General features: G+C 40.6%; 1 protein-coding gene across 1 annotated transcript in view; it reads right to left on the minus strand.

Moving 5' to 3' along the window:
- The window catches only part of DGKK (diacylglycerol kinase kappa), a 188082-nt gene that overhangs the window by 38375 nt on the left and 137332 nt on the right, over positions 1–12375 (minus strand). Inside the window, exons 15-17 of the mRNA XM_049107057.1 lie at positions 7065–7284; positions 5336–5440; positions 4549–4645 (exon numbers count right to left, since the gene is read on the minus strand). Of these exons, the coding sequence (XP_048963014.1) occupies positions 4549–4645; positions 5336–5440; positions 7065–7284 (422 nt within the window). The remainder of the gene's footprint in view (positions 1–4548; positions 4646–5335; positions 5441–7064; positions 7285–12375) is intronic.

Here is a 12375-nt window from a genome sequence, read left to right on the forward strand (position 1 = left end):
AATTTATTGGCATATAGCTGCTCATAATAAGTTTATAAAATCGTTTGTATTTCCTTGGTATCGATTGTGGTCTCTCCGTTTTCATTCGCGATTTTATTGAGTCTTTTCTCTTTTGTCTTTAATAAGGCTGGCTAATGATTTATCTATCTTATTAATTCTTCCAACGAACTGACTCCTTGTTTTGTTGATCTGTTCTACAATTCTTCTGGTTTCTATCTCATTGAGTTCTGCTCGAATCTTTATTATCTCTCTTCTTCTGCTTGGTGTAGGTTTTATTTGCTGTTCCTTCACCAGTTCCTTTAGGTGCATGTTAACTTGTGTATTTGAGTTTTTTCCAATTTTCTTTTTTTCTTAAAGCTTTCATTTATTTATTTTTTTAATAAATTTATTTTTTATTGGTGTTCAATTTACCAACATACAGAGTAACACCCAGTGCTCATCCCGTCAAGTGCCCCCCTCAGCGCCCGTCACCCATTCACCCCCACCCCCCACCCTCCTCCCCTTCCACCACCCCTAGTTCGTTTCCCAGAGTTAGGAGTCTTTATGTTCTGTCTCCCTTTCTGATATTTCCCACACATTTCTTCTCCCTTCCCTTCTATTTCCTTTCACTATTATTTATATTCCCCAAATGAATGAAAACATATGTTTGCCCTTCTCCGATGGACTTATTTCACTCGGCATAATGCCCTCCAGTTCCATCCACGTTGAAGCAAATGGGGAGTATTTGTCCTTTCTAATGGCTGAGTAATATTCCATTGTATACATAAACCACATCTTCTTTATCCATTCATCTTTCAATGGACACCGAGGCTCCTTCCACAGTTTGGCTATTGTGGACATTGCTGCTATAAACATCGGGGTGCAGGTGTCCCGGCGTTTCATTGCATCTGTATCTTTGGCGTAAATCCCCAACAGAGAAGTTGCTGGGTCGTAGGGAAGGTCTATTTTTAACTCTTTGAGGAACCTCCACACAGTTTTCCAGAGTGGTTGCACCAGTTCACATTCCCACCAACAGTGTAAGAGGGTTCCCTTTTCTCCGCATCCTCTCCAACATTTGTGGTATCCTGCCTTGTTAATTTTCCCCATTCTCACTGGTGTGAGGTGGTATAGATACATCCACGAAGGCGAAAGAAACAAAAGCAAAAATGAACTATTGGGACTTCATCGAGATAAGAAACTTTTGCACAGCAAAGGATACAGTCAACAAAAGTAAAAGACAACCTACAGAATGGGAGAAGATATTTGCAAATGACGTATCAGATAAAGGGCTAGTTTCCAAGATCTATAAAGAACTTATGAAACTCAACAACAAAGAAACAAAGAATCCAATCATGATATGGGCAAAAGACATGAAGAGAAATCTCACAGAGGAAGACATAGACATGGCCAACATGCACATGAAAAAATGCTCTGCATCACTTGCCATCAGGGAAATGCAAATCAAAACCACAATGAGATACCATCTCACACCAGTGAGGATGAGGAAAATTTTTCCAATTTTCTGAGGGACACTTGTAATGCGATGTATTTCCCTCTCAGAACTGCTTTTGCTGTATCCCAAAGATTTTGGACAGTTGTATCTTCATTCTCATTAGTTGCCAAGAATCTTTTTAATTCTTCTCTAATTTCCTGGTTGACCCTTTCATCTTTTAGCAGGATGCTCTTTAACCTCCACGTGTTTGAGTTTCTTCCAAATTTCTTCTTATGATTGAGTTCAAGTTTCAAAGCATTATGGTCTGAAAATATGCAGGGGACAATTCCAATCTTTTGGTACCAGTTGAGACCTGATTTGTGACCCAGTATGTGGTCTATTCTGGAGAAAGTTCCATGTGCCCTTGAGAAGAATGTGTATTCAGTTGCGTTTGGAAGTAAAGATTTGTAAATATCTGTGAAATCCATCTGGCCCAGTGTATCATTTAAAGCTCTTGTTTCTTTGGAGATGTTGTGCTTAGAATATCTCTCATTTGCAGAAAGCACCATGTTGAAGCCTCCCAGTATTAGTGTAGTATTATCTAAGTATGTCTTTACTTTGGTTATTAATTGATTGATATACTTGGCAATTCCCGCATTAGGGGCATAAACATTCATGATTTTTAGGTCCTCTTGTTGGATAGATCCTTTAAGTATGATATAATGTCCCTCTTTATCTCGAATTACAGCCTTTGGGATAAACTCTAATTTATCTGATATGAGGATTGCTACCCCTCCATTCTTTTGAGGGTCATTTGAATGGTAAATGGTTTTCCAACCTTTCCTTTTCAGGCTGGAGGTGTCCTTAGATCCAAAAGAGTCTTTTGTAGACAGCAAGTAGATGGGTCTTGCTTTTTGTCCAGTCTGAAACCCTGCGTCTTTTGATGGAATCATTAAGCCCATTTATGTTCAGAGTTTCTATTGAAAGATATGAATTTAGTTTCATCATAATACGTATTCAGTCCCTGTTTTTGTGGGTTATTTCTTTGGACTTTCTCTTTCTTTTACAGGTGCCCCCTTAATATTTCTTGCAGAACTGGTTTGGTGGTCATATAGTCTTTCAGTTTCTGCCTATCTTGGAAGCTCTTTATCTCTCCTTCTATTCTGAATGAGAGCCTTGCTGGATATGGTATTCTTGGCTGCATGTTCTTCTCATTTAGGACCCTGAATATATCTTGTCAGCCCTTTCCGGCCTGCCAGGTCTCTGTGGAGAGGTCTGCTGTCAATGCAATATTTCTCCCCATATAAGTTAGGGATCTCTTGTCTCTTGCTGCTTTAAGGATTTTCTCTTTATCTTTTGAATTTGCAAGTTTCATGATTAAATGTCGAGGTGTTGAATGGTTTTTATTGATTTTAAGGGGGGATCTTTCTATCTCCTGAATCTGAATGCCTGTTTCCCTCCCCAAGTTAGGGAAGTTCTCAGCTATGATTTGTTCAAATACATTTTCTGGTCCTCTGTCCCTTTTGGCGCCCTCTAGAACCCCAATTAAATGTAGATTTTTTCCTTCTGAGGCTGTAATTTATTTCCCTTAACGTTTCCTCATGATCTTTTGTTTTCTCTTTTTTTCTCAGCTTCCTTCCTTGACATCAACTTGTCTTATGTCACTCACTCGTTCTTCTGCCTCATTAACCCTCATTGTTAGGATCTCCAGTTTGGATTGCATCTCATTTAATTGATTTTTAATTTCGGCCTGATTAGATCTAAATTCCGCAGTCATGAAGTCTCTTGAATCCTTTATGCCACCAGTAGCTTTATAATTGTGCTTCTGAACTGGCTTTCTGACATGGAATTGTAGTCCAAATTCTGTAACTCTGTGGCAGAGAGTACTGTTTCTGATTCTTTCTTTTGTGGTGAGTTCTTCTTTCTAGTCATTTTGCTCAGTGCAGAGTGGCTAAAAACATGTTGTAGTGGAAAAATGAAGAAAAAAAGAAAAAAAAAACCAAGGTAGGGTATCCTCTGGTTGTATACACTGTAAATCCCTCGAGTTCCCCTGGAACTTTCCAGTGCTGCTTGGTCAAGAAGTTGCTTTTCCTTGTCTTTCCAGCTGGTCTTCTTGGGGAGGGGCCTGCTGTGTTGATTCTCAGGTGTCTGTACCTGGAGGAGCTTCCCCGCCCCCTTCCAGGTGCACAGTTCAGTGGGAGCTTTTGACTCCTGTTCTCTGGCAGCCCGGCTCCATCCCAGGCACAGGGTGACACCAGGAGAAACAACAGCACTGGTGGCGGCCAGCCAGCCAGCTCTGGAGTCAGCTCCCGCAGTAACTACCGTAGTCTCCCAGTCCACACTGGCTTGGATGCTCTGGGAGCGGAGGGTGCTGACCTGCACAGCTTGGGGGTGCCAGCAGCAGGAGCTTCCTCGCTGTCCTGTGCCCTGTGCACCTCGGCCTGTCCCCAGGGGATGCAGGATCATGGGCTATCTCCCCCAGCGCCCTGGGTTCTGGGGCCTGTGCTGCTGGAATCATGCTCTTGGGGCGTAGGTCTTGAAGGCAGCTCAGCACAGCCCCCTTTGCCCGGAGCCGCCACCTGAGCTTCTCCCAAGGCCCTGCCGGGTGCATGTTCCAGCTCTTTACTGAGCTTGGCCCACAGTCTGTGGCATGCTCTCCCCAGGTGCTCACTTCCTCTTTTAGTGACCCCAGGAGACTGGAGTCTTCATTGCCCCTCCTGCCGTTCTGCCCGAGTTCCCTGCTAAGTGCCTTTCCATCCGGGAAGAAAATGGTGCAGATTTTTAAAGTTCCTTCTTCTCCAGGGCTGGGCTCTCCTGTCCTGGAGGCTTTCACTGCCTGGCCTTAGACCGGCTCCTCGTGGGGGCCCCTCCCCAACTTGATTCTTTTTTATTTTTTTTCTGCCTTCCTACTTTGTTAGAAGTGCAAAGTCTTCTCTCTGTAGCATTCCAGCTGTTCTCTCTTTAAATCTCAAGTCGAATTCGTAGGTTTTCAGGATGATTTGAAAGTTATCTAGGTAGGTTGGTGGGGACAGGTGACTTGGAGACCCTACTTCTCCGCCATCTTGCCCTGCCCCAGATTGTTCTTTTAACCAAAGAACGGAGGAAGTCATAAAATGGTTGTAGGGCTAAATACTTACATAGTTTCAGGAGTAAAATGTAAATGCTCCAAGTTGAGGTTATCTAAGTCTTCACTTTTGAGAGAAGATATAGAAGACAAAGTGCCAGGATGAGAACCTAGACACAAAAGACATTACCTTGATGTCAGATTCAAACAAGAAAGTCCTTCCTCTTATTTGCATTTCACCCTATTTTCTCTGTGGGACCAGGGTCAAGCTCAATGACTTTCTCTTGAGTATAATGAAAGTTCTCAATCCAAAGAGGGATCATCTTAGATGGACAGGGCCTTCCTCTGAGAAAATAGTAAGATTGGGCTGCCTGCTTGCTAGCAGTGAAAACAGCTTTGTTTTTTTTTTTTAATTTAAAAAGGGAAGTTTCCTTTTTTTTAAGGTTTATTTATTTATTTATTTATTCATGAGAGACACAGAAAGAGAGGCAGAGACATAGGTAGATGGAGAAGCAGGCTCCCTTGTGGGGAGCCTGAGGTGGGACTCAATCCCAAGATCCCAGGTTTGCCACCAGAGCCAAAGGCAGACGCTCAACCACTGAGCCATGCAGGTGCCCTTGAAAACAGCTTTTGATCTTGGGTTTCATCAGGCCAGGTTTTTCAAAGTACCTGATGAGGTCATTACTTCTGGATTTTGGCATGGGATATTATACTGTGACCTTTTTGGGAAAGAGGGAAGGATATCTACTGCAGAACAGGATTATGACTAAAAAGGATATATGGGAACACATCCTTATTCTCTGGGAACTAGAAGACAGTGATGAAGGCTAGAAATAAGAGAAGGAAAGAAAGATTCTTACGGTGTCTTGGGCTCATCTGGCTAATATCTTCTGAGTCATCTTCCAGGAAGAAAGTTGAAGTAAAGTTCTTAACCGATATTGTCTGTCGGCTTTGCTCATCCAGAACTATAGAGAAAAAGTGGAAAGGAAAAGGAAAGAAAGAGCGAAAGAGTAAGCAAGGTAGAGAGGGAAGAAGAGAGGGAGGAAGGAAGGGAAAAATGAAGGTAGGAAGGAAGGGTGGAAGGCAGGCAGGAAAGGAGGGAGGGAGAAAGAAAGAAGGGAGAGAAGAAGGCAAGGGTGTGAGGGAGAGAGGAAAGAAGAGAGGGAGGAAGGAAGAAAGGAAGGAGTATTGTTCATATTTGTTGAGCACTTCTTAAGCATCTCTTTTGTTTAGTTAATGCCAGTCAGTGTGGGTATACAGTGGAGACCCTCAGTTGGCTACGTCCCTTCTCCACAATGTTGTTTGTAGTCTTAGCTTTGTTACAGTGTTGCCCCCATCTCTCTTCATATGCATGCCTGTTTTACTGGTTACTCTTTTTCTGTCACACAAGAAATGTAGTATGAGTAGGAGCTCAGGGCCAGGGGCAGGGGAGCAAGGTGGGAAACCCTCTGTTCTGTTATCACCTCTTTGTTAATTCATTTACTCACATGACTTTTTTTTTCCAAATTTGAGCCTCTAGGACCATGCTATTCTTTCATTCAAATATTTCATTCATTCCAAGAATATTTGAGAAGTCTCCTTCCTTTCCCAGCCTATATATTGTATAGCTCAGATGCTCAAACTGTGCCAATGCTCATAGGTTCAATCCCTATCCTAGTAAGGGTGCCTTTCTCTGTCCCATGGCCACAAGCTGGACCTACAAAGCTAACTTAGGTGTTGTGTTGATGGAGCAGGCTGAGTGTCAATTGTGATAAGATTATGGCTGCATCTTCACTACTTGGAAACTAACTACAGAAATAGAGGCAAACTGGCTGTTTACTATGTTTGTAGTGCAGAATGGACATTTCCTTTCTTTCTGGGAAACTTGGCTGAGGGTATATGTAAAGGTACCAAGGCAGGAGAAGGTACCATGGCTAAAAGTTGGAGGTCAGCCAAGGGGACTTACTTGCTACATGGACTTCTGCTCAGTTCCAAAAGTTCAAGTAGAGCATACTTGGTCTTACACTATTTTTCAAGGAAGCATTGTGGTGAAGAAGTGAGAGCCAGAACGTTAAATTAAGAAGTTGGAGTTGAAAGAGTTTTAATTCTGAGTTGGAAGTTTTTGAATGTCATGAGTTATGGGAAACGGCAGTCAATTCCAGAGATCCCAAGACCATTCTCAGGGTCCTTGTGCCTGATGAATACTATGTAAGACACACAGAGATGAAAATTCTTTTCTTTTAAAAATTGTCACAGGCTTGGTGATTGGAAGGAAATAGGAGCAGGTAGAAAAAAATTCCATGGCTGATGGTGGAAACCGACAGAGCTTTAAGCCAGGTCACTTAGGAGCTGTAATTGTTTAGGATGACTGTTAGTTCTAAAAATAAATGAGTAGCATGATTTGAGTGCCTAGGAGGTAAGAGCTTATTACGACTGAGGCTTTTCAAATTAGCAGTCTGAGGACTGACTTTGAATGCTATATGAATGCAGAATCTAGTCAAGTTTTGGTAGTGGAGTCAAATAGCAGACCCAGAGTGAGGGAGATCAGTAAACCATACACTGGAACTTTCTCTTTCTCTTACCTCAATTACCACAACTCTGGGACCTTACCTTGTTCAACTTGGAATATGATGAGCTTCAAGGATTTCTGGAGATTCCGGGCCTTTGTGGCCAGCTCCAACTTGCACTTGGCTATGTGGTCTATTTGAGGGACGAAGGGCTTTCCATCTACCTTGCCACCGTCTGCATATACTATAGGACTTTTCTCAATTGCTGCCTCTTCAGCCAGGATATCAATCAGGATGCTGAGCTTGTCATACATTATGTCACTCTGTGTAATGATAAAGAGGACAGGACATTGTTATGAGGAACCAGTACTAGAAAGGACAGAATGGGGAACTGGGTGGTATGGGAGAGATAAAGAGGGGTAGTAGTTGGCCAGAAACTCTGGGCAAGGAAAGCTGTGTGTGAGGAAATAAAAGTTTGGGGAAAGAAGTACTTGGTAGATGTAATGAGATAACCAAAGGATGTTAAGTTATCAAACAGATAACATTTGTTTCTGAGTAGCTGTAAGCATCAATGTATGTTGTCAAGTTTTTCTCATGTCAGATTGACCTGTAAAATAATATATAATATGGCAAAATTGAGACAAGATAAACATTTCTGGACTGGTGTTTTCATGGGCATGCTTCTACGGATGTGGATGTGCCTCTGCATGGGTCCCTAGTGTCTGCCTTTGTATATGTTTATGTTTGGGGAATGCACTGAGTGATTATGGCTTGATTTCCAGCTCCATCACTGAATAGTTTGTGACCAAGGCAAGTTTCTATGTGCTTTTATATTCTAGGGTGGTTGTGAAGATTAAATAAATTAATGCATTAAAAATCCTTAAACATTTCCTGGCACAGAGTAAGTGCTAAATAAGTGTTAGCTGTTGTTGCTGTTGTGTTATAGAGGTTAATATGGGTGTATTTCTAGCATGTATTTATACATATTTTCATGCATGTTCTGGTATACAACCATACATACTTAGTGTACACTTGTGTCTAGTTGTGGGTAGATGCTTGATATATGCTTACGTATATGGTACATTTGCTAGAATGCATAATGCCATGTTTCATTTGGTGAAAGCTGGAAATTTTATGAGATTGGACTTTTCCCATAATGGAGACTTACCAGTTTCCTTTTTCTTTTACAATTCTCAGTGAAAGGCACATTTGCTTTTATTAAAAAAGGGGCCCTGGGACTTCCAGGAAGATGACAGAGCAGGAGGATCCTAAACTTACCTCATCCCATGGATACATCTAGATAACAGCCACATTGGTGTAAATAACCCTGAAGATGACCGAAAGACTGGCAGAACAGACTATTCACAGCTAATCATAGAGAAGAGGCCACACTGACAGTGGTAGGAAGGGCAGAGACATGGTTGGGAACCAAACTGACCTGTAAGACTGTACACAGAAGGGAGGGACACGACAGGCATAGAGAAAGGAGAAGAGGAGATACCATACCAGTCACCTCCGGCATGGAAGACGCACACTGGGAAGACAAATCCCTATAACATTTGGTTTTGAAAATCAGAGAGGTTTAACTTTGCAAGTTCCTACAATCAGTGTCAACACCAGAAGCTTTAAAAGTCAGTGGGTTCAACTCTGGAAGAGCCAGAAAGGCAGTAGGAAATTGCCTTTCTGCCATTAAAGACACAACAAAACAACCAACCTCACTGAGATACAGCATTGAAGCAGCAGTTTGAAAAAACACTTGGGGCATACAAAAATATTGATTTACTAATCTCAGAATGTGTGCTAGAAGGGCAAGGATCCTTAGGAGACTTGTCGAAGAACAAAAGAGCTGACAGGTGTCATTTCCTTCCCCCTTCCCAACCTAGATATACAGACATCTGTGGGAACCAACAGGAAAACTTTCTGACTAGCTTGCTAACAGCACACCCCACCCTCATGCACTTCTGTGGACCTGCCCCTTCAACCCATCTTTAGCAGTTCTCCAAATCAGCTACAAGTCTCCTCCCACAGAGATTAGCATATGCTTTGCTAACACCAGGCCCTCTGGCCCCTGCATTTTGCTGCAAACCCACCCCATCCAACATGCCCCTGGCAGAAGTTCATCCAAAGTGGGGCCACAAGCATGGCATTGTGTAAGCAGCTGGGACAGGGGTCATCAGTACCACTCTAAAGTGACTCTTTCCCTGGATAGAGGGGAAGATAACTACATACATCAGTTCAACTGCAACTCCAGCAGTGAGCTGGGGGCAGACATCTAGTCTGACTGCAGGCCCCACCCACCAATGAAAGCTTCTCAGGGAGCAACACAGAGAGAACATCCTGCAGTTTGGTGCCTGCAGTTCTGATAAATGCCTGGTCTGACCCACTTCAAGCTCAATGTGGCCCCACACTGGCCCATTAATAACACAGGGATGAAACACTGCCTGTATCAGGCAAAGCTATTGTGTATGCCTGGACTGAAGGCAAATGCAACTCAGCCACAATAGCAGGGTGCAGACATATAGGAGACACCTTTGAAGTACGGGGTTTGGGGAATAGGAGACATTGCCCTACAGGGCACTATAGGACCTCTTCTTCATAAGGCCACTACTTTCAAGAGCAGGCAGCATAGCCAACTTTCCTAACACATAGAAACAGATACAGAGAGGTAGAAAAAATGATGAGACAGGGGAATATGTTCCAAATGAAAGAACTGGACAAAATCACACACACATACACCCTTAATAAAACAGAGCTAATAATAACCCCAATAGAAAATTTAAAGTAATGGTCATAAAGATAATCACTGGACTTGAGAAAAGAGTGGAGGACCTCAGTCAGACCCTCAACAAAGAGATAGAAAACATAAAAATCAAACGGAGATGAAAAACTCAATAATTGAAATTTAAAAATACGCTAGAGGGAATACGTAGTAGACTAGAAGGAGCAGAATAAATCAGTAACCCGAAAGACAGTAATAGAAAGCAGTCAAACTGAACAGGGGAAAGAAAAAAGAGTAATAAAAAGTGAGAATAGATTAAGGGAACTTAGTGACACCATCAAGCATAATACTGTTTGTATTATATGGATCCCAGAAGGAGAAGGGAGAGAAAATAGGGCAGAAAAGCTATTTGAAGAAATAATAGCTGAAAATACTCCCTATCTGGAGAAGGAATTCTGAATTCCTGGATTTCTGAATCCAGATCCAGGAGGCACAGACAGCCCTCAACAAAATTAACCCAAGGAGGTCCACACCAAGACATATAGTAATTAAAATGGCAAAAAGCAGTGATAAGGAGAATTTTAAAAGCAGCAAGAGAAAGGAAGACCATTACATACAAGAAAAAAATCCATTAGGCTATCAGCTGATTTTTCAGCAGAAACTCTGCAGACCAGAGGAGACTGGCATAATATGTTCAAAGTGGTGAAAGAAAAAAACCCTGCAGCCAAGAATACTCTATCTAGCAAGTTATTGTTCAGAATAGAAGGAAAGGTAGCTTCCCAGAAAAAGAAAAATTGAAAGAATTCATCACCACTAAACCAGCCTTACAAGAAATGTTAAAGAAGACTCTTTGCGTGGAAAGAAAAAAATCATAAGCAGGAGCAAGAAAAGTAGGAAGCACAAAAGCAGTAAAATTAAGTATATCTGTAAAAATCAGTTAAAGGATTCACAAAATGAAATGATGTCAAGTATGACACCATATATCTAAAATGTGGAGTGGGAGAGACGTAAAAATTTAGTGCTTTCAGAATGGATTCAAACTTAAATGATAATCAACTTAAAATAGACTGCTATGTGCTGAAGATGTTATATACAAACTTAATGGTAATCATAAATCAGAAACTAATAGGGTATATGCAAAAAATAGAGAAGGGATCCAAGTATATCATTAAAGAAAGCCAGAAACCCATGAGAGAAAAATCAAGAGAAGAAAGGAACAGAGAAGAAGTACAAAAAACCATAAAATGAATAACAAAATGGTAATAAATGCATACCTTTCAATAAGTACCTTGAATATAAATGGACTGAAGGGATATAGGGCAACAGAGTGGATAAAAAAGCAAGATTCATCTATATGCTGCATACAAGAGACTCATTTCAGACCTATAGACACATGCATATTGAAAGTTAAGCGATGAAAAACCATTTATCATGCCAATAGAAGTGAAAAGAAAGTCAGGGTAGCAATTCTTATATTGGACAAAATAGACTTTAAAACAAATATTCTAACAAGAGCCAAAGAAAGACACAATATAATCATAAAGGAACAATCCAACAGAAAGATATAACAATTGTAAATATTTATGCACCCAACATGGGGGCATCCAAATACAAAAAGCAACTATTAAAAATTAAAGGAAGTAATTGATAGTGATACAATAATAGCAGGTATTTTAACATGTCACATCATTGGATAAATCATCCAAGAGAAGATCAACAAGGAAACTGTGGCTTGAATGACATTTAGGGCCAGATGTATCTAACAGACATATTGAGAATATTCTATCCTAGAACAGTGGAATACATATGAAATACATCTTTTCAAGTGCATATGGAATATTCTCCAGATAGATCCAGATAGATGTTAGGCCATGAAACAAGTCTCAATAAATTAAAAAGACTGAAGTCATATCATGCATCTTTTCTGACACCATCAGACAAAATCAGGAAATAAAAAAAAATACAAAGAGGTTCAATAGCATGCTACTAAACAATGAATAGGTCAGAGGAAATAAAAAAATACATGGAGACAAATGAAAATGAACACACAAAATCTCAAATCTTTGGGATGCAGCAAAAGCTGTTCTAAGAGGGAAGCTTACAGCAATACAGGCCTACCTCAAGAAGCAAGAAAAATCTCAAATCTCAAAAATCTCGAAAACCTAACCTAACATTTAAAGGAGATGGAAAAAGAAAAGAACAAAACCCCCCAAAACAGTAGAAGAATAAATGAAATAGAGACTAAAGAACCAAAAGAACAGGTCAGTGAAACCAGGAGCTGGTTCTTTGAAAAGATAAACAAAATTGATAAACTTTTAGCCAGATTAATAAAAAAATAAAGAGGGAGAGGACTCAAATAAACAAAAGGAGAAATAACAACTGATAACAAAGAAATACAAAGGATTATGAGAAATTTTATGAAAAATTCTATGCCAACAAATTGGACAGCCTAGAAGAAATGGATAAATTCCTAGAAACAAATCACCTTCCTTAACTAAAGTAGGAAGAAATAGAAAATTTTAACAGATTGTTTACCAGCAATGAAATTGAATCAGCAATAAAAAAATCCCCAACAAACAAAAGTCCAGGACCAGCTGGCCTCATAGGTAAATTCGACCAAACATTTATAGAAGAGTTAAAACCCATTCTTCTCAACTATTCAAAAAAAAAAAAAAAAAAGGAAGGAAACCTCCCA

This window comes from Canis lupus, chromosome X (genome assembly GCF_003254725.2).
Source record: "Canis lupus dingo isolate Sandy chromosome X, ASM325472v2, whole genome shotgun sequence".
In the NCBI taxonomy this organism is placed as follows: domain Eukaryota; kingdom Metazoa; phylum Chordata; class Mammalia; order Carnivora; family Canidae; genus Canis; species Canis lupus.